Here is a 22,667-nt window from a genome sequence, read left to right as displayed (position 1 = left end):
TTGCAGAAACTCAAGAGAGATTTAGGAAGGTGGGTGGATTGGGCATGACTGTGGTTGAAAGTAAAGGATGAACAAGGAGATAAAGAAGGGTGGTGAGCTGCCCTGGCTGGTGCTGCTCAGTGGACTCCCACCTGAGAACCAAAGGGTGGCTGGTTTGATTCCCAGCCTAGGGGCCATCCCTGGGTTGCAGGCCAGGTCCCCAGTAGGGGGCGCGTGAGAGGCAACCACACATTGATGTTTCTCTTCCTCTCTCCCTTGCCCTCTCTCTCAAAATAAATACAATCTTTTAAAAAATATATAGAATGGGTGGTGAGGCCATTACTGATAAGGGGAGGAAGGAATTGCAGATTAACTCAGGCAACTCTTAACTCTCCTCAAACCTCAGCCTCCTCTCTGCTCCACCCACCCCGCTCCTTCTCACCATTATTATGCCCCTCGCAGAGCAATTGCAGGAATCGGAACAGATCTTGGGTGAATTCATCGTCTGCCATGACCTTCTCTCCTGGGTGGAAAAAGGGGGAAGGGCCAGAAGAGGTCAGGTACGCCAAGACACAGCACACATGTGCACACGGCCCATGCACACTGCACACAGCCCATGCACACTGCACACGCATGCAAAAAACACTGGTGTGGGGAGGAGCAGCCACCACTTCAAAGACACTGAAAGGGCCACGGACATCCATAACATTAGGGGCCCCTGATCTCAGAATCCAGCAGATGGAGACTTGAGGGGGCCCTCAGTATGGAAGCTGGTGCCTCAGTGTCTTTCTACATCCGTGTCCCTCTGATGTCACCGCTTATGTGACATCCGAGAGTGTCTGCCTGATCCAGCAGAGATTCAAGGAGCTGGTACCTCCCTCAGCGCTCCTCCAAGGTGTGGGGTTAATGGATTATGGGGCGAGGGGGTCTTCTTTCACGCAAAGGATCTGAGCAGGGAGAGATGGGATCGAAAGCCAGCCAATTGGCTAAGATGCCTTGAAAGGAGCCAATCCAGGAGAGGCTTGGCGGGGTTGGGGGAGGGGGTTGTAAACATGGGCGAATCAGAACGGCCATCTAAAAGAAGCCAATTAAGGAGGGCTGCAGGAAAGGAGAGAGAGGAAGCCTACACAGTGAGTGGGCCAACCAGAGCAGGCGCTGAAGACGCACGCACACCAATCAGAGTGGAAGCTGGGGGCAACCAATCCTGTTGGTGGATGAGAACTGCAGACCCCACCAATGCAGAGTCGGGGCTTGCAGGGAGCAGGGTGGGTGGGAGTGAGGATAACCCCGACCCCCAGGACTGAGAATCTGGGTCTGGAAGTCTAAGAACATCCGTCTGGAAACGGATCTTTGCCATCTCCTCTAGCTTTCACTTCACATGTGGGAAAACTGAGGCCGACTGGTTTCATAATCCCAGATGTTGTTAGTGGCTAACCTGGGACCCAAATTTGTTCTCAGAACTCTGATCTCAGGATTTCCCGGGCATCCTGACCCAATGAAGAATTTCTCCCTGGATATCCCAGATCCTCAGCCCCGGGGTGGAGGGGGAGGGGGACGGGGGATGGGGTTAGAAGGGAGGGGTGGCAGAGTAGCACAGCAAGGGGAATAGGCTAGGGGAATTACCGTTCTGGCGGTTGATGACTGGGGCAGCCAACAGGATGGGAGGAGGAAGCAGGAGATAAGAGGGAAAAAGAGACAGAAGGAGACAGACAGAAAAACACACAGTGACACACGGTCAGGGTCAAAGACATAGACATGGAGAAAGAACCCACACAGTAAGAGCGATAAGGAGACAGAAGGAAGCCAGGAAGAGAGTAGGAAATGATTGTAAAAGCATTGGGAAAGAAAGAAGAGGGGAGAGAAAGGGAGATGGACAGGTAGAGGAGGAGAGGCAGGAGGCAAGGATCAGGGCAGAAAGGTTAAACACATCACAACACAGCAAAGGGACATTAACCCGGATTAGGGACATTAATGAGAGAACAGCAACCAGGGCAGGAGACTTTGGGCTTGTGGAGAGTGGGGTCCATGTGGTGATGGGTGAGAGAACACAGGACACAAGAACTCCCAGGGGTGGGGGCCATGGGGAGGGAGACCCTGGAGGAATGGGGGGAGCAGGACTGGGGACCACTGCATGGAACAGGGGAGGGGGTGGAACCTGGGGATGCTCTTGAAGAGGTGTGTTGGAGGAAGGGAGCCCTGGGCAGTGTTGGGGAGGGGGCAGATCCTACAGGAAGAAGAAATCCCATGGAGAGGGAAGCCCAAGAGAGGGCCTCACCAGTTCCATCTTCGTTCACCATGCCCAGCCCTTCTGCTTTGTTCTGTCTCTCGAACGCATTGAGATCCAGGACGCTGAGGGGAAGAAAGGAAAGATGGGAAGACGTGCTGAGGTCTTGTTCCAGAGCCCTGCAGCTCCCAATGGTGGCAGGTGGAGAGCCACTGGAAACCATAAATGAGCAGAGATCAAGAGGAAACAGAAACTAAGAGCTGGCAGAAGCTATGTGGTGGCAGCTTTGAAGTAATGTGAGACAAGGATGAAATATGTACAAGTTGAAATCAGGAGGATACAGAAACCATCAATTAGTAAAAGCTTCAGAGGGATAGAGAAAGCCAGTCAACAGCCATGAGTTCTCAACAACGTTCTGGTTCCAGCTCCCTGGTTCCATAAGGGTGGCATTTTGTGGTGTTTTCCCTTCCTCGTTGCACGAGAATTCTTACAATAAACTTCCTGTCATTTGAGCTAGTCTGAATGTGTCTCTGTTTCTGGAACCAAGAGAACGGAATTGGAAGTGGAAGTGGTAACAGGAGCGGGGGCATAGCTGCACCAAACAGCTTCACTAAAAGACATATACTAGAACCTACCTGCATGTCTGCATCAGCGCCTGGATACTCTGGAAGAAACCGACTTCCTTCTTGTCCTTCAGATAGTCCAACATTTTCTGCAGAGGGGGTGGCAGAGCAGGGGAAAATGGGAGTCACACAGGAACCTCTCACCCCTCTTAGCCCTCCTCCCAAGACCCTTCACCTCTCACCTGCTGCACATCAGCATTGCCCCCATTTAGTATGGAGATGCCGAGCTTCAGGGTGGAGGACACCATGGCTCCTGTCTCTCCTGGAGGGGGGCAGGGAACAAAAGATGGTCTACTTAGCTTCTACTTAGTTTGGGAGTGATGTTCTCCACCAGAAAACAGTCATCGCGGGGGATGTAAGAGAAGGAGTTGTAGGAGTGTGGAAGGGTGATCATGACTGAAGGATAGTAAGAAATCGCAAGGCAAGTGGAACACGCAAGGGCTGGGGTGTGTGTCCAAACCACAGGCATGCAGAGGTGGGAGATTGTGCCGCTGGGTCCACAGGAAATGGGTGGGTTGCGGAGAGACAAGGCAGGATGAGTGTGCTCAGGAGCCGGATGCTTGTGAAGGGCACCTTTGCAGGCACTGATCATCTGCAACACCATCTCTGCGGCCCCTCTGTTGTGCAGCCGTGCCTGCTGATACAGGAGCCTCTGCTTCTCCATCTCTTTCTCCTGGGGCAGAGTCAGGGCCGTGGGGATAAGTGAGTCAAGGCTCCCCAGACCAGTCTTTTCCCCTCACAGCCTGGTCCCCTCCCTGTGCTCCCTGCTCCAGCCACACCCACTGGCTCAGTCCTTCAACTCATAACCCCCCTCTATCCTTTGGGACTGAAGTCTGATTTGTCTCTTGCACTTAGTGCAGAGTGGGGCATGGCACAGTTTTAATTTGGGCCCACAGATCTCCAAGGGGTCAATGGATAAATCCAGGAAGTCTGTGAATTTGAATGAGGAAAAAAGTTATATTTTTATGTTTACCACCCTTTAACTGAAAGGTATAATTTCCTCCCATTATGGGTGAGGCCATGAAACACAGCAATATTAGCGGGATCCGTGGTTGTGTCACCAATAAGAATCACAGATGTTTCCATATCACATTTTTGTAGATATCTCAAAATATTGTTTATATTCATCACTACTTATCACTTATAGCAGCTATTGGACCCACTGTTAGGTCTTATTTGATACATTAATCAAGAAGTGCAGATATTACTGTATCACAAATTTCTGAAACAATATTCTGATAACTATTTCCATATGCTTATTTTCTCTCTTATGAATTCATTTTATACATTTAAAAACAGAATTCTGAGAAAGGCTTCATCAGATACAAAAAGAACCCTGGCACAAAAAAGGTTAAGAAACTCAGGGAAATGCCTGCTGATTGCCTTAATGATGAATGGATGGGTTAATTGCATGTTTACTAGCTCTTTCTCACTGTGTGGCCTTTACAAACACTGTTTCCCTGTCTGGAACACATTTCTCCTTTTCCTCAACTGGCACACTCCTGCGCAGACATCCCTTCCTCTGAGAAACCTTCCCTGCCACCCTTGTCCCCTGGCTCGGTCAGGCACCTGGCCTGGGCTACCACAGACCCGTGAACTTCCCCCATAGTCTCCTGAGCTGTTCTGGCTTCCCAAGCCCTTATCCCCCTGCCTGAACTTTCCTCGTCACTACCACGAATACTCTGTTGTTACTGTCTGATTGGTGCATCTGCCTCCCCAGTGGCCTGACTTGGTCACTGCTATGTCCCTAATATCACCCAGCACAGGGCCTGGCCCAGAGCACTGCTCTGTGAATGCATGCTGAGTGAATGGGGATTACTGAAGTCAGGGCCCCCCATCCCTTTCCCCCAGGACCTCTCGATCCCACCTACCTCAAATGAAACCTCAACCTCTTCTTCTTCAGCTTCGCAATTTTCCCCTCCCTCCTCCAGGTGGCAGCTCTGGGAATGGGGCATCAAGTTAGGTATGATGGGGAGCAGAGGAGATACCTCAGTCCACCCCCAGCCCTTTCAGTGGACAGGCATTTTAGCTGAGAAGGGAGCCTTTTCTGGACTGGGGCAGGGCCTCACCTTTGCCATGATATCAGCATACGCCATGTATAGGTAATCCTCGTCCAGTTTGCTGAGGAAGTAATCAGATAGTCAGGACCTAATGGAGAGGACCCCCACCTTATAGCAGTTTCTAATTCTCCTTGGGAAAGCACCCGTCCCTATGCTCAGCCTGTGTGGTTCACACTGGGTAATTGTCCATTGCCAGAGTGGGCATGTGATGAAGGCTGAGCCAATCAGTGCTTTCTATCTGCTTGGCCACAGTGACAGCTCAGAGATGGTCATGTGATCCAGGCTGGTTCAGCGGAACTCATTTGGGGAACTTTGCTGGAGCTATTGGTAGAGTTGCTGCCTTTTCACTGGAGTTGCTAAAATGGTGTGATGGAAGCCTGGAGTTTCTGGGTCCATCTTGCCACCTGTTGGCTTACTTGACAACTATGACCAACCATCTTGTCCTTGAGTTTCCATCATCATCGTCATCATGATAAATAACAATAGTAATAATAAAGAGTAGTCGTAATGGCCAAGGCCTATTATGTTTACCCTGTTATTCCCTGATACACACACACACACACACACACACACACACTGATATATATATATATCTGGAGATCTGTGGGCACAAATTAAAACTGTGCCATGCCCTGCTCTGCACTAACTGCAAGAGACAAATCAGACTTCAGTCCCAAAGGATAGAGGGGGATTATGAGTTGAAGGACATATATATATATATATATATATATATATATATATATATATATATATATATCAGTGTGTGTGTGTGTGTGTGTATTCACAATAATCATATTAGGTAGGTATATTACTAATCTCATTTTACCAATAAGGCACAAAGATCCTTCTTGGCCAAGGTCACACAGCTTCTACTGGGATTCACACCTGGATAGTCTAACTCCAGAATCATTGCTTTCCCAGGACACTCAACTTCCCAGCCTCCCCTGTAGCTAGTTGTGGGCTGATGTCAGAATTCTGGCCAATGAGATATGTGCAGATGCCCACCAAGGAGCACATCTGTTCTTGGATAAAAAGATCTTAGTCTTGCTTAGAGGAAAAAAATTCTCTCCCCTTCTTCCTGCCTGGCATGTGGTCATTGTCTGGAAGTTTAGCATCTGTCTTGTGACCACAAGACAAACAGCAGTGCAGAAAGACTGAGCAAACCTGTCAGCCTGAATAACCCTGTAACTGTCATTGTGTCACTGCCCAGCCCTGGACTTTCTACCCCCTGACTTCATGTTATGTGAGAAATGTAAATCCTCGTGCCTCCATTTCCTTGTTAACAAAAAGAGTTGATAATTGTATCTATCTCATAATGTGAGGATTAAGTGAGAAAACAGAGATGTCAAGTGCTTAGCATGGTGCCTGACACATAATAAGCACTTGATAAATGTCATCTGTTAGCAGCAGCAGCAGCACCATTATTAACTACTGTTATTTATTCCTAAGACTGCCATTAGTCCATATGAAGCCTTTGTGTGAATTAGAAAACGGTCTGCCTTCCATACTTCCTTCTGTTGGAAATTTGCCACAATGCACTGAAGTGTTCCTATAATATACTGATTTTGTTTGAGCAAGATGCTTTCTTCTAGAAAAGTCAAAACTTATATTGTCTGTGATGTGAACCCTTCAGAGGAGAGGCCCTTGTGAAGTGCTCAGCTTGCACAATGGAATATGGTGGCCCTGCCCTGCCTGTCCTAGTAGAGTGACATTGAAAGATCAGCCTCAGGGCTCCCTAATGGGGAGGTTCCTTCCTTCCTTCCTTCCTTTCTTCCTTTCTTTCTTTCTTTCTTTCTTTCTTTCTTTCTTTCTTTCTTTCTTTCTTTCTAGATTTTATTTATTTTTAGAAAAAGGAGAAGGGAGGGAAAGAGGGAGAGAAACATCAATGTGTGGTTGCCTTTTGCACACCTCGTACCGGGGACCTGACCTGCAACCCAGGCATGTGCCCTGAACTGGGAATCAAACCTGCGACCCTTTGATTCTTAGGCTGTCCGCCCAATCCACTGAGCCACAGCAGCCAGGGCAGGAACGGGGAGGATGCTGAGAGCAGGGAAGTAGTGGATTCTTTTTCCTAGACTTAGGAAGGATGCTCACCTCTTTTCAGTCAGCGCAGTGCGGCTGAAGTGCAGGACCAGCTGGTGCAGGGGGTCTGGCTTCTTCTCCTCCACTTCTTCCTCTTCTTCCTCCTTCTTCCCAGCTTTCTGGAGGGAGGTATGGGTCTTGGGGAAGAGGCTTCTAGAATCCTCTTCTGTCTCCCTCATAGCCCTGATGGGCTGGATTTTTTTTTTCACATGCCCCGCATCCTGCACCATCCCCTGGTTCTGCCCAAGCCAGGGGTCACTTTTATCATATCCCTCAATGTGAAGGGCAACCCCTAGAGGTGTGGAACAGGCAGCCTCAGTCCCAGCCCTATCCAGCTCTGTCCCCACACTCCCAGGCAGGCCCCAGCTCACTGAAAGGTCATCTATCATGCGGTCCTCAAAACTGTGGTCTTCAGTCAGGATCCATGTGGCCTTGTAGCTCTCCAGGAACATGTTGCTTGCCCGGTGCCTGCAAGGGAAAGGTGTGGGGTGACAGTGGGACCTTCTCTCCAAACTCTTCCTCTAACCTCCCACAAATCTGCCTCCTCCAACCATTCTTCAAGAGCCCATCATACTGGCACTCCATTCTCCCGCACTCAGTCACACTTTCTCCGAGGCATCTTTAGCTCCCCTGTTCCCTGGGTGTCTTACGTGGGCAGGTTGTACAGAGGGGTCATGCGGAAGCAGGCAACTACCGCCCTCCGGCGCTGCTTGGACAAGAGCTTGTGCCACACAGCCTTCTTGGACTTGAAAGGGTGCTCGACCTGGGGGGGCCGAACAATCTGTCATGTCCCCAGACCCTGCTCCTGGCCTGATTCCCACTTCTAGGCTGAGTGAAACTATCCAGCTGTGCCCAGGTCCAAATTCAGGCTCTACTCACAGGGCCGAAGAAACACCCCGGTTTCACTGACAGGCCAAGTTCTAATCTGGTCTCTGCTTCCAGACCAAAATTTCTCTCCTGGGCCCCGCTCAGAGACCCAGGAACTCTACCCAATCCCGGCCCCGCTTCCAAGGCCCTGTCCACGGAGTCAAGTAGTCTCCATCAGGCCCCACTGTTAGACCCAAAGTTCTATTCCGGACCCAAGATTGCGCACCGATCCAAGTTTCCATTCTAAGCTTCGATTTAAACTAAAGGTTCCACCCAGGCTCCGCCCACAGACCCAAGGACTCTGCTCCGTGCCCCACCGAAAGAGCAGAGGTTCACCCTCAGGCTCCGTCCACAAGCTTAAGGCCCGCCTCCTGCCCCGCCAGGAGACCCAGCTTCGTCCACTCAGCAGTAAGATACCGCCGGCCCCGCCCACCTGCTCCAGGTGGTAGAGCACCGCAGACACTTCCTGGACTCGGCGCACAATCTTTTCGGGGTCGTCCGCGTCCTCCTCGCGGCCTGGGAGGCCCCGGTACAGGGCCATCTGCCAGCGCAGAGAAGGGGACCCTTCCACCTGAGAGGAGGAAGAAGAGCCGCTGGCGTGAGGGCCCCTACTCTGCCCGCAACGCCGTCCTTTGGACCGGCTTCTGGCAGGGTTTGGGTGGGGAATGGCCTTGCACGCAGTGTGGCTGCCCTGACCCCTTTCAGGATTCTGTAGGAAGTACGAGTTAAGATCCTTCATTGGATGCCAGGTACATAGTAAGGGCTTAGACGTTGGCTTTTACTGTCGCCATTATCCCGGCGTGCCCAGGTGTAGATTAAGGAGGCATACCTTTCCCTGAAGGTGAAGGTTGTTCTGCAGAAATTCCCGGACCTCCTCATCCGTGTCTTTCTGGGGAAACATGGCCAGACTGGGTCACTCCGGAGGGCTCAACGTCCTCCTTGACCCACAATCCTATCCCGTCTAGGCCCCTCACCCCAGCAGCCAGTGGGAGGCTTGTGTGGGGAGGACCAGAAAGGAACCAGAGATCAGGAATGATCAGAGGGGGAGTCCTATAGGCCACAGAGGCACCTTGAAGAGACAGTAAGGATTAGAGGGGCCTCGTGGAGGTGTGAGGGAGACAGGGGGTGACATGAGGATATCCTCCAAGGTCAAATAAAGCCACAGAGGTATGATCCGAAGTCAGAAGAGGGTCAGAGTGGGGTTGCACGAAAGTGGCAGATAGGCGGGGAATTTTTGAAGATCAGAGGGGGTGGCAATAGGGGTTATGAGAAAGATGGCCAGGACAGCAGAGGTCATGGGGGATCAGGTAGATCAACCAGGTCATTGGTGGGGTTTACATGGAGGCCAAAGGAGGGGTCAACAGGATGTGGGTTTCTTAGAAGTCCCAGGAAACAGGGCCCTCAAGGACCAAGTTGAGGGGTCAGAAGGGCCCTGGAGGGCTCTTTGGGGTCTTGGCAGGACTGAATAGGTCTCAGGAGGAGCTTGGGGTCCTGAGGGAAGGAGCCTGTAGGGTTGTGGTAAAGAGGGGTGCTTGTGATACCAGGGGAGGTCACCAGGGGGTAGTAAGTTGTAAGGGTGCTTAGCAGTGTCCTGGGGGGAAGTTCTAGGGGTCTTGGGGCAGAATCCTTAGGGCTTCTAAGGGTCCTTAAGGCTGAATAGGATCAGGGAGGGGAGGGTGTTATTTCATAAAAGGGGTAAGTGGAGTCCTAGGAGGCCTCCTTGGAGTCCCAGAGGGCTTAAGAGCATTCAGAGGCAGAGTGAATTGATCCCCAGGATTCTTGAGACCTTGGAGGACTGTGAGCGGACCTGGGGAAGGGGCCATTAGGATCCTGCAGAGCTACTTAAGGGCTCACTGGATGCCTGAGTTTTGGGGGGCTCAGCTGGGTGTCAATAGAGTCCAGAGAGGGGCCAGCAGGATCCTGAGGGAAAGACGTGGCAAGGCGGAGAACTCAGTGGGGACCCAGAGGTTCAGGAGAGGACCAGTGGGATCATGGGGAGTTTACTGGGTGCCAAGGAGTTTTGGGAGGTCCTGGTAGAAGGCTCAGAAGAGTATCAGGGAGCAGATGGTGTTTGGGTGTGGTCCTCAGGGTCGTAACAGGTTTGGCATGGTCCTGGGGGAGAGTGCTCAGTAGGGTCCCTGAAGGCTCAGTGTTGCCCTTCTAGGCCTGTCATCTCAGCAGCTGGTGGGAGGCTTGTGCGGGGAAGATCTGAGAGGGTCATAGTGGGGTCCCAGGTAGGGTCCTTAGGTCCCAAGGCTCTGGCAGTTTCCCAAGTGGGGTCCTTAGCATCCCGGGTAAGACTCAGGGCATCCTAGGAGGCCCATTGAGTCCTCAGGATCCTGGGGAAAGATTCATTAGGGTCCTAAGGGAGGGCTCCCAGTAGAATCCTAGGGTTTTGGGGGCTCGGTGGAGTGCTGAGTGGAATCCTGACAGGTTCCCAGAATGGAGCTGGGCAGGCACCAGGGCGTAGCGGGTCTTGGCCAGTATGATGAGGTCCTGGTCAGTGGGTGCACACATGTTCAGGCCGATGGGCAGCATCTTCTTGAGTGTAGCCACAATCAGCGATGTCTGTACAGAGTACCGGTCCCCCCGGCGCTTCTTCTTGGTACGTTCCTGGTCTGAGCCACCTGACTGTGGGGACATGGGGCTCAGCACCAGACTGAGTTCCAGCCCAGCTCCATGGTGGTCCCTGCCCCCACAGCCATTGTCCACACTCCAGCCCTCGGCCTGGATACCAGGCAGCCCTCCCCCAATCTAAGAGCCTGCCTAATTTTCCACCCGAGACCTTGCTGATCTTTCACTGCAGACCCCTCAGCCCTTACCCTCCCAGACCCAAACACCTATCCCAAAGTCCCAACTTAAGTCCCAAACCCTTACAGGTTCCCCCCGGCCCTGCAACTCCTCTGGCAGTCTCCCAGAATCCCCTAAGAACTCCTAGTACGATCCCCACACCCTACAACAACACACACAACCCCACACTTGATATCTCAAGACAGTTCCCAAGAATGAAATAAAGATGCAGAATCTCAAGAGATGAGAGAAGTTGGAAGAAAAAGACTGACACCGAGAGACTGAGATGGACAATGATACAGGAAGACAAAAGATGCTGGAGAGATCCAGAAAGATCTGGGAACAGAAACACGGGGCACGGAGTCCCACAGCCGTGTTCTGAAGCCTTGGGTGCAGACCCATGGTCAGGGCCACCCAAGTCATGCCAATGACAAGCCCCAGTGACAAGCTTTGGCCAGAGCCACATCCACACCGGCTCACAATACGGAGGCTGTACATGCAGCATCTGAGTCCTCACAGAGCCCTGGGCCTAGGGGCACTGGCTGGATGCCATCAGTGGCTCAGAAGGATAATACTGTTGACCCAGGTCACGCAGCCAATTCCCAGAGTCAGGATTCTAACCAAAGTCTGTCTAATTCCAGAGCCCAAGCCTTAAACCCACCATGCGCGTGCCTGTCCCACCCGCATTCCCATTCCTCACAACCTCAGCCCGCAATGCTTTGATGCTTTGGCAAAAGCTGAGAGGTGGTCTTTTGAAAACATTTTAAAACAGAAGTTTAAAAAAAGTGAAATTGCTCAAAGCTGAGGGTTGGGAAAGGAATGCATGGTTGGGGATGGAGAGGAGAGGGAAGAGAAAGAGAATGGTGGCTGGGAACCAAGGATGAGGGTGGGGAACAGGGAGGGGCAGGGGTTTTCTGGAAGGGGGGCAGAGGGTGGGGTTTGTGGGGAAGAGGGTATTAGCCAAGAGCCATGCGGAAGGTTCCAGACAAGGGGCTGACCTGTGTATCTCCCGCCTGCTTCATCAGGTGGCAGACAGAGACAAGAAGCGTTACCCCAGTCCCTCTGAGAACCCCAGGCCCCACTCCAAGTTGGCCTGACCCCAGCTCCTCTGCCCCACTGGACATGCATCCCCGAATAGGGCACTCCCGGGCTTGGACTCAGAGTGGATGGGTTTGTCCTTTAGAACCCTGAAGAGGGCAATTCTGAGAAGTATAAGGGAAGAAGAAAGGGGGACATGGCATAATAGGGATATGAGGAAGGAAATGCAAGATGAGAGAGGACAAAGCTGTGAGGGTGGCAGGGAATGTGATGACCAGGACAGGGCAGCTGGCTGGATGAGAGGGAGCAGGTAGGAAACCCTGGAGCAGGGGGGTGTTCCCTCCCTCCCTCCTAAGGCCGTTTCCCAGAGCAAAGCACCCACCTTGGCCATTTTGCTCTTGTTGTCAGCAGTCAGAAACGACATGTTGTTAATCTCATTCTGGACCACGAAGTTCTGCTCCTCACGCTTAAAGTTCTGATGGCAGAGGCAGTACCAGGGGTCAGACTGGGTGGGAGGAGGGTATCGCCGGGCAGCAGTTTCCCAGGTATGAAGAGGAGGGCAGAGTGGGCAAGGACTCACATGGGACTTGCACCAGTAGATGAAGATCTCACCCACCATTCTGAACAGCTCCTCAGCATTGGGATTGGGCTCTGTCAGCCAGTGCGCCCTGGGTATCAGGGAAGGGACTGGTGAGGGATGGGGGTGGGGCACCCAGCAGAAGGGGCCACACAAGAGATCTTGGGGGGAGGGGGAGGGGTAGAGTTTTCTAGGGAATCTGGCCATTTGGAGGATTTAAAATTTTTAAATGACCATTCCTTTACATTTTTCTTTCTCTTTTATTAAAGTACAACATACATTGAAGTGTCAACTTGATGAATTATCACAAAGTGAACATACCTGTGTAACCACCACCCAACTCAAAAAATAGAACATTTCCAGTCCCCAGAACTGCCTTTGGTTCTCTCCCAGCCACACCTACTTCCTTCCTCTTGAAAAATGACCCTTATCTTGGCTTATAGATCATGAGTTATTTTTGTCTGTTCTTGAATGTTACATCAATAGATGATATGATATGTACTCTATTTTTTATTTTCCTGGTTTCTTTCATTCAACCTGATGTTTGTGAGAGTTATCCATGTTATGTGCTGTGACTTTTGTTCATTTTCATTGTTGTGTAGTATTCCACCGTGTGAACATACCACAGTGTACTAGTTCAAACTCTTTGACCCAGCACTCCCACTCCTAGGAATCTACCCTATAGCAATACCCACTGGTGAGCACAAAGATGGATGTGCAAGGATGTCCCCAGCATGCACACCACCACTTCCCTTTTTTGCTCCCATGACAGACAGGGCTTTCTCACAAAGCCTTGTGCAAACTTAAAATTTTTTTCAATCAGGATGGAACTGGAGTTGAAATTCATTTGCTATCCTTGGATTAGACTGCACCTAGAAGTTAATAAGTCTTTAAACAGTTTCTGAATTTAGGAAGATGTTAGTCATTTGTTGACATCTGCACTTGCCCTTTTATTAAAGATTTGTGTTTCTGAGGAAAATGAGGCTGGCCACATCTGGACTATCTTTCTTTCTTCTCCCAATGACAGAAGGCAGCCTGATGATTGGGTTTCACTGTGCAAATATCAGGCATCCCATCAACCCAAGCCTGGAGGCACACTGCTGGAGGGAAAAGCAGGGTTCCTTATAGCTGACATTGCAACTGCCCAGGAGCTCAGATTTGAGAGGTGCAAAGGATCAGGAGGGGAGCAAATCCAGTGGGTTGGATTTTGTTCGCCCAGGAGCAATGGGGTTGGAGGCAGAAGATTGAGTGAGAATTGCAAGATGTTTATAGCAAGTCAGAAGGTGAGGGGTCAGATGGGCTTCAGGGAAGCCAGAGGCTAGGCTGGAGTGTGTGGAGGACCCCGGGGATATGCTGACCTGTTGTTGTCCACATAGCGGATGAGCAGTGGATAGAGGGCATACAGGTCCCGGCAGAGCACAGAGAACTCATCCCGCACCAGGAGCTCACCCTCCTCAGCTTCTGCCTTGGCCTCCAGGCGCAGCTGCTCCTCCTCAGCCACCACCTTCCCCGCCCGCTTGCGCAGCCGCGCAATGGTCGGGATGAAGTGTGAACTCAGGAGCTCTGGCCTGGCCCGGCTCACAATGGGCTGCGCAAAAACTGCAGGAGCAAATGGGGGACACTCACTGCTGGACAGCCTCTAACTCCAGCATTTGACCTATAACCTCTGATCCCACCCCTGACCTCTGTCCCCATCCCATGGCTCCTGACCTGTACCTCTGACCCAGCAGCTATCATTGCTCTCAGCCTGACCCCGGCCTCTGACCCCAGCCTCTGACCCCAGCCTCTGACCCCAGCAGCTATCTCTAATCTCACTCTTGACCTTGGGCCCTGACCTCTGACATAGCTCCTGAACCATGATCCCAACCATACCCCTAACTTGAAGCTGTGATGCCAGGCTAACACATGTCTGACCCTGGCTGAATCCTTACTTGATGTCTTACCCTATGATATCAGTCTTTATCCTCAGTCTTTAACCTCTGACCTGGTCCCTACCACACCCTTCCTCACTACAGGATTTCTGACCTCTGGTTTCTTACCCCAGCCTCTGGCCTCTGTCCCTGGCCTCTAATCCCAGCTCCAATGTCTAGTTTGAACCAAGTCCTGGCACAGAACTTCTAAACCAGGGATCCCAACCCTTTAAACACTAATTTCTTGACCTCTAACCTACAACCCCATCCTCGTCAGGGACCTCATCCTCTGACCATTTGCATAAGAAACTCAGGCTTCTGACCCAGCACCTAAACCCTGACCTAACCCAACTCCAAGGCTCCAGGAATTCAGAATCCAGTCTAGAGGATTCCCTGGACCCATCTGTCCAGCCCAGACCCTCTGAACCTGATATTCTGACCCCTTGTGATGTCCCTTGACCTTTGATCCTGATAAACCTAGACTCTGATTCCTCACAGCTCCCAAGAGATCATGGACCTCAGGATTTCAGACCATTAGATCAAAGGGCCTCAACCCCAGGACCCTGGCCCCAGCCCTCAGAACCTGCACCCCCAGACCCACCAGTGAGACCCAGACCCACCAGCGAGACGCTTCATCCATGAGGCCTCATCAATGCCCAGGTTGTTGACGATGATTCGCAGGATGTTCCCCAACAGGGAGTTGAGATGGTTGGAGGTGACAGCTGTGCAGGGTGGGGGGGCCCCAGCGGGCAGAGCAGGTGGGGGCACCTCAGGCCCGCGCTCCCACCAGCGGGGTAGGTAGCTGCACAGCATGGGCAGCGTGATCTCAATGACATGTGGCATTTCTGTGTAGCGGGCCCCTGACTCAGCCAGGCCCCCGATGTCTGCCATGAGCCGCTCCAACACTGGGATGTCAGGGCACATCTCCTCCACACTGTTGGGGAGCCCCAAGACTGGGGTGGAGGAAGGGGTCAAGGCATGCTAACACATCACCCTCAGACCTCAAGGTCCACACCCAGGGTTCCCACAAACCCTGGGATTCCCCATTCTGGACCTGGGGAAACCTCAGCCCCTCAGAGCCCAGATAAGGTCACACTGCCCCCAAAATGGGCTTTGCCCTGGGCCCCATGCTGGGTGGAATGAGACCCTGACAGCTGCCCTAGCCTCATGCAACTTACTGGCCCGCTCCCGGGGAGACTTGGTGGTGTACACTGAGCAGGCATTGTACTCGTTCAGCTGAGGCTCCAGGAACGCCACAGGCATGGCTGCTGCCAGGCAGGCCAGGCACTCCCCGAGGGCTGGCCGCAGCCTGGAAGAGGGAACTCCTTAGCTCCCCTGTCCTCCTCTGCCAGGACCTGGGTCCCAGCCCTAGCCTCCACAGAAGTAGCTCTCCCCTGCACCCTATGGAACAGATCTGCTGCTCATCAGTGGGCACAGATGTAGCCTTTCTCCTGAGCTTCCTGAGTGCCCTCTTGTTCCACCTGCGATCCTGGCTCAGAAGAGACCACACAGGCACTGCCAGGGCCCTCCCCAGTGCCTCTAAGCTTGCTATGGCTCCTGAGTGCTGCCCTCGTTTCTGCTAGGGTAAGCTTGTTCCACATCAGAGAATAACCTGGCATCTCGGCCAGCAAGTGCCTGGTACCCACCTGCCTTGACTCCACCCCCCACCAACTTTGCAGGTTGCTTCCACTTCCTTTGCTGGCCTTCCCCAAATTCCTTCATGGGGCCACTTTGGGGAACTGCACCTGCTGCAATGTACCTGTCTGTCGTTGAAGCATCTCACCTGCTTTTCACAACCCCCCATCTTCTCTTGCTCCCTCCCCTCCCTGTGCCCTCACAGTGCCCGCCCCAACCCCAAACTATGGCTGCTCCTCCTTACTTTTCCACGTAAGAGTTTCTGGTCGTTCCCAGAGAGTAGATACTGCACAAAGTTCGGTAGCATGAGACCTGGACGTCATCCACTGAGAGAGAACAAAGGAAGAGGATGTGCCTACCATGCCAGTCCCCCCAAGTCCCCTCTCTTGTATCCAAATGGCAGGTAAGAGCTGCCTGCCATTTACTAGTTTTGTGATTTGAGCAAATATCACTCTCTTGGCCTGTCTTCCTATCCGTAAAATGGGGATAATGGGGGTTGTGAGGATCCCACAATATTAATACTTGGAAAGCAATTAAAACAAGGCACACAGTAGGCACTCAGAAAAGGCTCATTGTTGTTCTATTTGAGGATAGTGATAGATACTTTCTCCAGAAAAATGCAAAGAAACCTGCAATCCTGACTACAATTTTAGGTTATCCATACATCCTCCTCACAAGGTCTGCCTAAGGACCTCATCAACTTCACAAATGTCACGAGGTAAAAAGAGGGCAGGGGACTCTTCTAGATTGAATAGAGACTATAAATCCACGAGAAAAATTTCACTGGATTCTGAATTTTTTGAAAAAAAAAAAAAACCCTCCAAACAAACCAAAGGTGTTTTGAGGGTGACAGAGATACTTAAATATAGTCAGGTTGGGGGTGATACTGATATTGTGGTTATATAAGAGAAGGTTCTTATTTAGGAGATGCAAGCTGAGTATTTAGGGATGAGATGTCACTATGTGTGCAATCACATTCAAAAGTTCAAAAAGTCTACAGATCTTTTCATCCATAAAGTGAAAGATAACGCAAATGGAGCAAGTTCTTAGCAATTCTCTTCTTTTGACTTTTCTGTATATTATTAATATTTCCAAGTAAAATGTTGGAGTGGAGGGGAAACCTCATCCAACTGCTACTTTTCTTACTTTTATCACCAGGTTCTAATTTCAAATAAACAGTGAGCTGGGGCATGGCTCTACTATCTCTCAGTCTCCCCAACCCTTCAGCCCTACAGTCCATTCTGGATGCTTCCCTTGGGCATCCCATATGTGGGCTGCTCACAACTACTGGGTCCTAAACTGACCTCAGCATCTTCCCAATCTATTTCATGGAGGCCCCACCATCCCAAGGCCTTGGACCTCACACTGAACACTTTCCCTCCATGTCCCCTCTCCTCAGTCTCCTGAACGCCTCTCCCAACACTTCCTGTCCTCCCTGAGTTCCCCCACGGTTCAGGCCACATCTCATATGGCATCTTTGAGTACGTGAACATACACTGTCATGACAACCCCCTAGGTACCCAAGTCTCTTTAACAACAGTATGTTACACAACAGTGTGTGTGTACTCTATCCCAAGATCCCAAGTGAGGTGCCTTTTGGTAGAATAAACACAGCAGACACTAATAATTGCCTTTCAGCACCTGTTCTTACCTTCTTTCTGTACTTCTCATTTTCCTAATAATAGACCTCCAATATTTAGGTTGACACATGACCTCCCAGAATAAAGACTACTTTCCCAGCCTTCTTTGCAGCAACATGGGCCACATGCTAAGCTCTGGTCAATGGGACAGATGTAAGCAGGAATGATGTGGACCACTTCTAGACTGTTCCTTCAAAAGAATTGAGGTGCCCTCCTCTTTGCTTTTTCTCTTCTCCTAGTGGCTATAATGAGGATGTAATGGTGTGTTATCTTGAATCACATGGATAAAGACGATATTTCAGAGATGGCAGAGCAACAAAATGGAGGGAACCTGGGATCCTGACATTATGATCCACTTACAAGTAGATTGTTATATGAGACAGAAATGCACTTCTGTATTGCTTAAGCTATGGTGATTTTAGACTTTCTGGATAGAGCTGCTGAACTCATAGCCTAATTCTATTATCTACTAATTTATGAATGCACACTTTGCTTATGACAATAAATCTACTCAATAAAAACACACTTAAGGATTCCATCCGGCACACAGGGATGGGTGGCGTTTGCTGAATTGACCTCCCACCCCTGACCCCTTCCCTTGGGGTTAGGAGCCCTTACAGATAACATCATCTCCAAACTGGTGCTGGGCGATGTGCTGGAAGAGGGTTGTGAGGACGGGCAGCAGGGCCACAGTGGTGTAGGTGAGGTTCTGGCCCACACCCTTCACCTGCGTGCGCGCCTGTGACACCTTGCCTAGGCGCAGGTTCTCTACCATCTTCTCAATGTCCTCCGAGGCGCTCTCAAAGAAGGAACGGAGGCCAGCCTTCACAATCTCGGGGCCTGACTTCATCACCGTTCTAGGAGGGAAGTGGAGGCACCCCAGTTCTAGAATCCAAAATTGTAGATTTTGGAGAATCCAGGAGTGGGTACCATGACCTGTAACCCTACCTGGCATCCAGGGAGCGTGCCAGGATATGAAGACAGTTGACCACAGCTGCGGCATCCGTCCCTGAGGAAGGAAGATGAGCTTGGATGAAGGAATGACTACAAAACAGTACCTCCCTCTATGTCCATCCCACATGACCTCTCCCCACCCCCACCCAGCCTCCCATATGCCCCTGCTCTTCCCCATCCCGGCCCTGACCCCTCAGGCCCTCACTGTCTGGTTATGAGTCTGTCCACTTCCCTGCTGCATCTACCCCGCCCCCGGGCCTTGTAGCTCCATGAGGGTGGGGCCCAGCACTGCCCCAGTCACTTCCCTGTCCTCAGATCTACCCAGTCCATGTGGGGTCCAGGGTAAGAACACAGTAATGTAATTCAAGTTAAGGCACAAACCTGGGCCATATTTCTTCAGAGTGGGGTTGGTAATGAGAGGAAGAGAGAAGATTAAGAAGAAGGGCTCAGGAACAGAGTTACTTACCGAAGAGAGAGACTCGGTGACGGACAAGAGCAGCAAGCTTGCAGAAGAGGCTGATGATAGAGAAAGAAAGAGAAGGACTGGGGACAAAGAGCGTGAGGACTCCAAGGGGACAAGGGCAGTAGTGACACAATTAGAGGAGGTGGAGATGGGGAGAGAGGGACAGAAAACAGAACCAGGAAGAGGTAGGATGATGGGGAAGAAAAGGAAGGATACAAGAAGGGTGGGCAGGGGCAAAGAGATGAGTAAGCTTGAAAGTCATAGGCAATAACTGTCATGTTGGTGGTTGGGGAGGCTAGTCTGCCCTTTCTGACAGGGCAAACAATTCATTCCAGTTTGCTTGAAAGTCCCGTGTCCTGGGAAACCCTGCAATCCCACGCACACCAGAACAGTTGGTCACCCTAGCCTTTGAATTGCTCCTGCACATAGTTGGTCAGTGCCCGGCACCCAGGCCAGAGCCCCTGAGGTCCAAGGTGGGAGTAGAAGGTCCTGGATTACAGTACTGTAAGGTCAGGGGACTGGGTCAGAGGTCATGGGACAGCCTACCTAGTGATCATTTCCTTCTCCTTATTAGAAGCATGGCCCCCACTGCCGAGCACTTTGGCCGGTGTGGACAGGAAATACAGGCAATGGTTGGTGAAGTACTGGTTGATCAAAGGGAGCAGGATCTGGGGTGGGGGAGAAGAGATGAGTGTGACTGAGTAAATGATAGGAAGAGCCCACCCAGTCCCCAGCTTCTGAGCTCACTTCTCACCTTGGCAAAGAATTTAATCTCCTGTTCATGTGGGGACTTTTCTACTCGTCCACTGCTGACCACAGCCTCTGGTGTTGTTGAGGGGGGCAAATATGGGTTATGGTGAGTTCAAGGCTAGGGAACTCAGGGTATTTGGATGGGGCAGAGTTAGGATATGATGGGAGAGATTGTTTTTTAAATGTTTTTATAATTTTAAAAGATTTTACTTATTTATTTTTTGGAGAGAGGGGAAGGGAGGGAGAAAGGAAGAGAAACACTGGTATGCGAGAGAAACATTGATTGGTGGCCTCTCGAATGCTACCAACAGGGGCCCTGGCCTGCATCCCAGGCATGTGCCCTGATGGGAAACCAAACCAGTGACCCTTCGGTTCACAGGCCAGTGCTCAATCCACTGAACCACACCAGCCAGGGTAGGAAATAAATTCCTGACATGAAGTCACTTTGCTGGCTTTGAGATAAACCTCTATCTCCTACCTAACTGCTGTCTTAATTACTTGATTAAACCCTTCCTACAGTTGAGAGCGGGGAAGAGGACAACTGGGATGGGGTAGGGCCTTGGAACATTCCCTTCCTCTCCTATCACAAGCCCTTTTCTATCTGAGTGTCAATAGCTGGCACAGTAAACTTGGAATAAACAATTGATGAACCAAATGAAACAAGAAGTCAATATTGTTCATTTTAAAATAGAAATCAGCCCTGGCTGGTGTGGCTCAGTGCTTTGAGCGCCAGCCTGCAAACCAAAGGGTTGCCAGTTCTATTCCCAGTGTAGGGCATATGCCTGGGTTGCAGGCCAGGTCCCCAGCAGGGGGCATGTGAGATGCAACCACACATTGATGTTTTTCTCCCTCTCTAAAAATAAATAAATAAATAAAATCTTTAAAAAAACAAAAATAAAATAGAAATCAATTTCAAACATAATAATAATGGTGATAGTAAAAATTAATACTACTAAAAGAACAATGCTGACTCCAATTACTGTTCACTTGCTATGTCTTGGCACTGTGAGAAATATCCTTGTGTCATCTCCTCCCACCTTGGAGGTCTGTATACAGTAAGTTCTCACTTAACATCTCTGTAGTTTCTTGGAAACTGTGACTTGAACAGAAACAATGTACGAGTATAAGGAAATCAATTTGACTATAGGCTAATTGATATAAACAAGAGTTCAGTCCCTATGGCATATTTCTCATCACGAAAACATCACCAAACTTATGATAAAGACCCAAAACAATTCTAATATTAAACTTTGTAATAAATGTGAGCTCTAAATACATTTAAGAAACCAGTTCATGAGTTGCCCCTGTCACTTCTCTGACCCATTTCCTCTCATACCCCCACCTTAGTCACTCTGCTACAGTCACACGGGCCTAATGTTCACAGCAAGGACCTCTCGGAGCCTTTACCCTGGCTGTTGCTCTACCTAGAATACTCTCCCCAGATGTCCACACAGCCCCCTCCCAGGCTCCTTCAAGTTCTTCCCAGAATACTCCCCTCCCCACACTCCTTAGCTGGCTCTAGCGTAATCTTTTCCCTATAATACTAACCACTTTCTAATGCATGAAGTGATTTAGTCATTTCTGACATTAATTGTCGGAATCCAGGACAGAAATCTTTGTCTGTCTTGTTCACTGCTTATTCTCAACACCTAGAACACTGTCTAGCACAGTAATTAGATGAGGGAGGAAGGAGACATGCGTGACCTGGGTCCCAGGTAGGGTAGGCATCAGGGAGGGACTTCTCAGTACCCAGGTGGGCGATAAACTCCTGGGAAATGTCCATCCAGCGCAGCAACTGCTGCAGGAAGCCAAAGGCAAACCGTTTTTCAATGGAAGATGTATCCAGCTCCATGTCCTTAAGGCCTCTGTGTGGAGGGGTGGAGGAGAGGTCAGCCCAGATGCAAAACACAGTTTCCCATCCATCTCCACATCTGACTGTGCTCCCGCAGGCCCTGCTTCTGCCTCACCCCAAGTCCCTGGAGTTTCCAGCTCCTTCCTAGACTGGACCTGCCTCTTCTTCCCGGGCCCCACACTCTTAATCTTTTCCCCACTCTGGCTCCACCCCCACTCCCCGGCCCCACCCTGTTAGCATCTTCCCTTTAGGATTCTCCCTTTGTTGGCCCTGCCTCCCCGACCCTGGCCTCAGTTCCAGTTGCTCTCCTGTGCATTCTGCCCCAGGTCCCAACTGCTCCCTGGTCTGGCTCCTAGCCTACCTACCTGGTGACTGCATAGCCATTCATCTGCAGGAACTTCAGCAGCTCCTGGGCCTTTTCCCGATCTCGTGCCTTCTCCTTGGCCGTGAGCGTGTCATAGGGGACCAGGAGAGGATGGGTCCCACCACCTGGGGCGGCAAAGACCAGAAATCAGGGGCCTTGGAGGGACGCAGGCCACTCTCATTGAAGTGGTTCCTGCAGCTGAAGGCTTGTATGATTATAGTAATAAAGACAGAGGTAAAAGTAAACAAAACATTGCTTTCTGATGCCCATCACAACCTCACCACAACCCCGAGGTACTAAATGTTATTATCCCCACTGTACAAATGCAAAAACAAAAGTTCAAGGGGTTAAAAGCAATTGTTGAAGGTGAAAATCACACAACTCTAATGTAGGCGCTTTTGATTCCAGAGCCTCAGACTAGGGGGCTGCAGAGAAGGGGATCTGTGTGGGGGTCTGATGGGCACTCTCACCCTTGGCCTCCAGCTCCTGCTTCTTCTTCCGCCCCCAGGTGTTGTGGTAATTCTCCGCCAGTTGTTCTGCCATGGCCTGGAAATGGATGCAGAGAGTCAAGGCTGAGATTCAGAGGATGTCTTCTCCCACTGCAACAGAAACTTCCATGCCCCCAAATAAATGATCTGGGGTCTCACCTGCAGTTCCCGGGACAGGGTAACTCCGCTGAGGTCGGGGGGTTGGGGATTGTAGCCTTCTCTCGGATCATAGGTCTGGGAGGACAAGACAGATGGTGGGCTTGATGGGTTAGCAGGAAACCAGGCCCCAAACTGATCCACCTCCCTCACTTGGCCCTACATGCCTGCTCTGGGCCTTCTCCTAAAGGCCCTGTCTCAGCCATCCTCCCTTC

General features: G+C 50.9%; 1 protein-coding gene across 6 annotated transcripts in view; it reads right to left on the bottom strand.

The window, feature by feature from the left end:
* The window catches only part of RYR1 (ryanodine receptor 1), a 111,434-nt gene that overhangs the window by 36,283 nt on the left and 52,484 nt on the right, over nt 1–22,667 (bottom strand). For 2 of the 6 annotated variants that reach the window (XM_054589107.1, XM_054589108.1), the window contains exons 55-84: nt 22,456–22,530; nt 22,279–22,354; nt 21,810–21,933; nt 21,342–21,457; nt 19,597–19,664; nt 19,389–19,510; nt 18,846–18,895; nt 18,374–18,434; nt 18,044–18,282; nt 16,030–16,111; nt 15,329–15,459; nt 14,771–15,103; nt 13,599–13,839; nt 12,244–12,331; nt 12,046–12,138; nt 11,624–11,638; nt 10,296–10,466; nt 8,665–8,724; nt 8,269–8,406; nt 7,619–7,731; nt 7,340–7,436; nt 6,981–7,087; nt 4,896–4,947; nt 4,698–4,766; nt 3,400–3,499; nt 3,009–3,088; nt 2,839–2,915; nt 2,255–2,328; nt 1,603–1,620; nt 422–502 (exon numbers count right to left, since the gene is read on the bottom strand). In XM_054589107.1, coding sequence (XP_054445082.1) covers nt 422–502; nt 1,603–1,620; nt 2,255–2,328; nt 2,839–2,915; nt 3,009–3,088; nt 3,400–3,499; nt 4,698–4,766; nt 4,896–4,947; nt 6,981–7,087; nt 7,340–7,436; nt 7,619–7,731; nt 8,269–8,406; nt 8,665–8,724; nt 10,296–10,466; nt 11,624–11,638; nt 12,046–12,138; nt 12,244–12,331; nt 13,599–13,839; nt 14,771–15,103; nt 15,329–15,459; nt 16,030–16,111; nt 18,044–18,282; nt 18,374–18,434; nt 18,846–18,895; nt 19,389–19,510; nt 19,597–19,664; nt 21,342–21,457; nt 21,810–21,933; nt 22,279–22,354; nt 22,456–22,530 — 3,151 coding nt within the window. The remainder of the gene's footprint in view (nt 1–421; nt 503–1,602; nt 1,621–2,254; nt 2,329–2,838; nt 2,916–3,008; nt 3,089–3,399; nt 3,500–4,697; nt 4,767–4,895; nt 4,948–6,980; nt 7,088–7,339; nt 7,437–7,618; nt 7,732–8,268; nt 8,407–8,664; nt 8,725–10,295; nt 10,467–11,623; nt 11,639–12,045; nt 12,139–12,243; nt 12,332–13,598; nt 13,840–14,770; nt 15,104–15,328; nt 15,460–16,029; nt 16,112–18,043; nt 18,283–18,373; nt 18,435–18,845; nt 18,896–19,388; nt 19,511–19,596; nt 19,665–21,341; nt 21,458–21,809; nt 21,934–22,278; nt 22,355–22,455; nt 22,531–22,667) is intronic. The other 4 variants (XM_054589109.1, XM_054589111.1, XM_054589110.1 and 1 more) reach the window with 3 other exon arrangements.

Source organism: Pteronotus mesoamericanus, unplaced genomic scaffold (genome assembly GCF_021234165.1).
Source record: "Pteronotus mesoamericanus isolate MK-2021 breed Mesoamerican mustached bat unplaced genomic scaffold, CSHL_Meso_final scaffold_165, whole genome shotgun sequence".
Lineage (NCBI taxonomy): Eukaryota > Metazoa > Chordata > Mammalia > Chiroptera > Mormoopidae > Pteronotus > Pteronotus mesoamericanus.
This window is presented reverse-complemented; position numbering and strand designations above follow the sequence as displayed.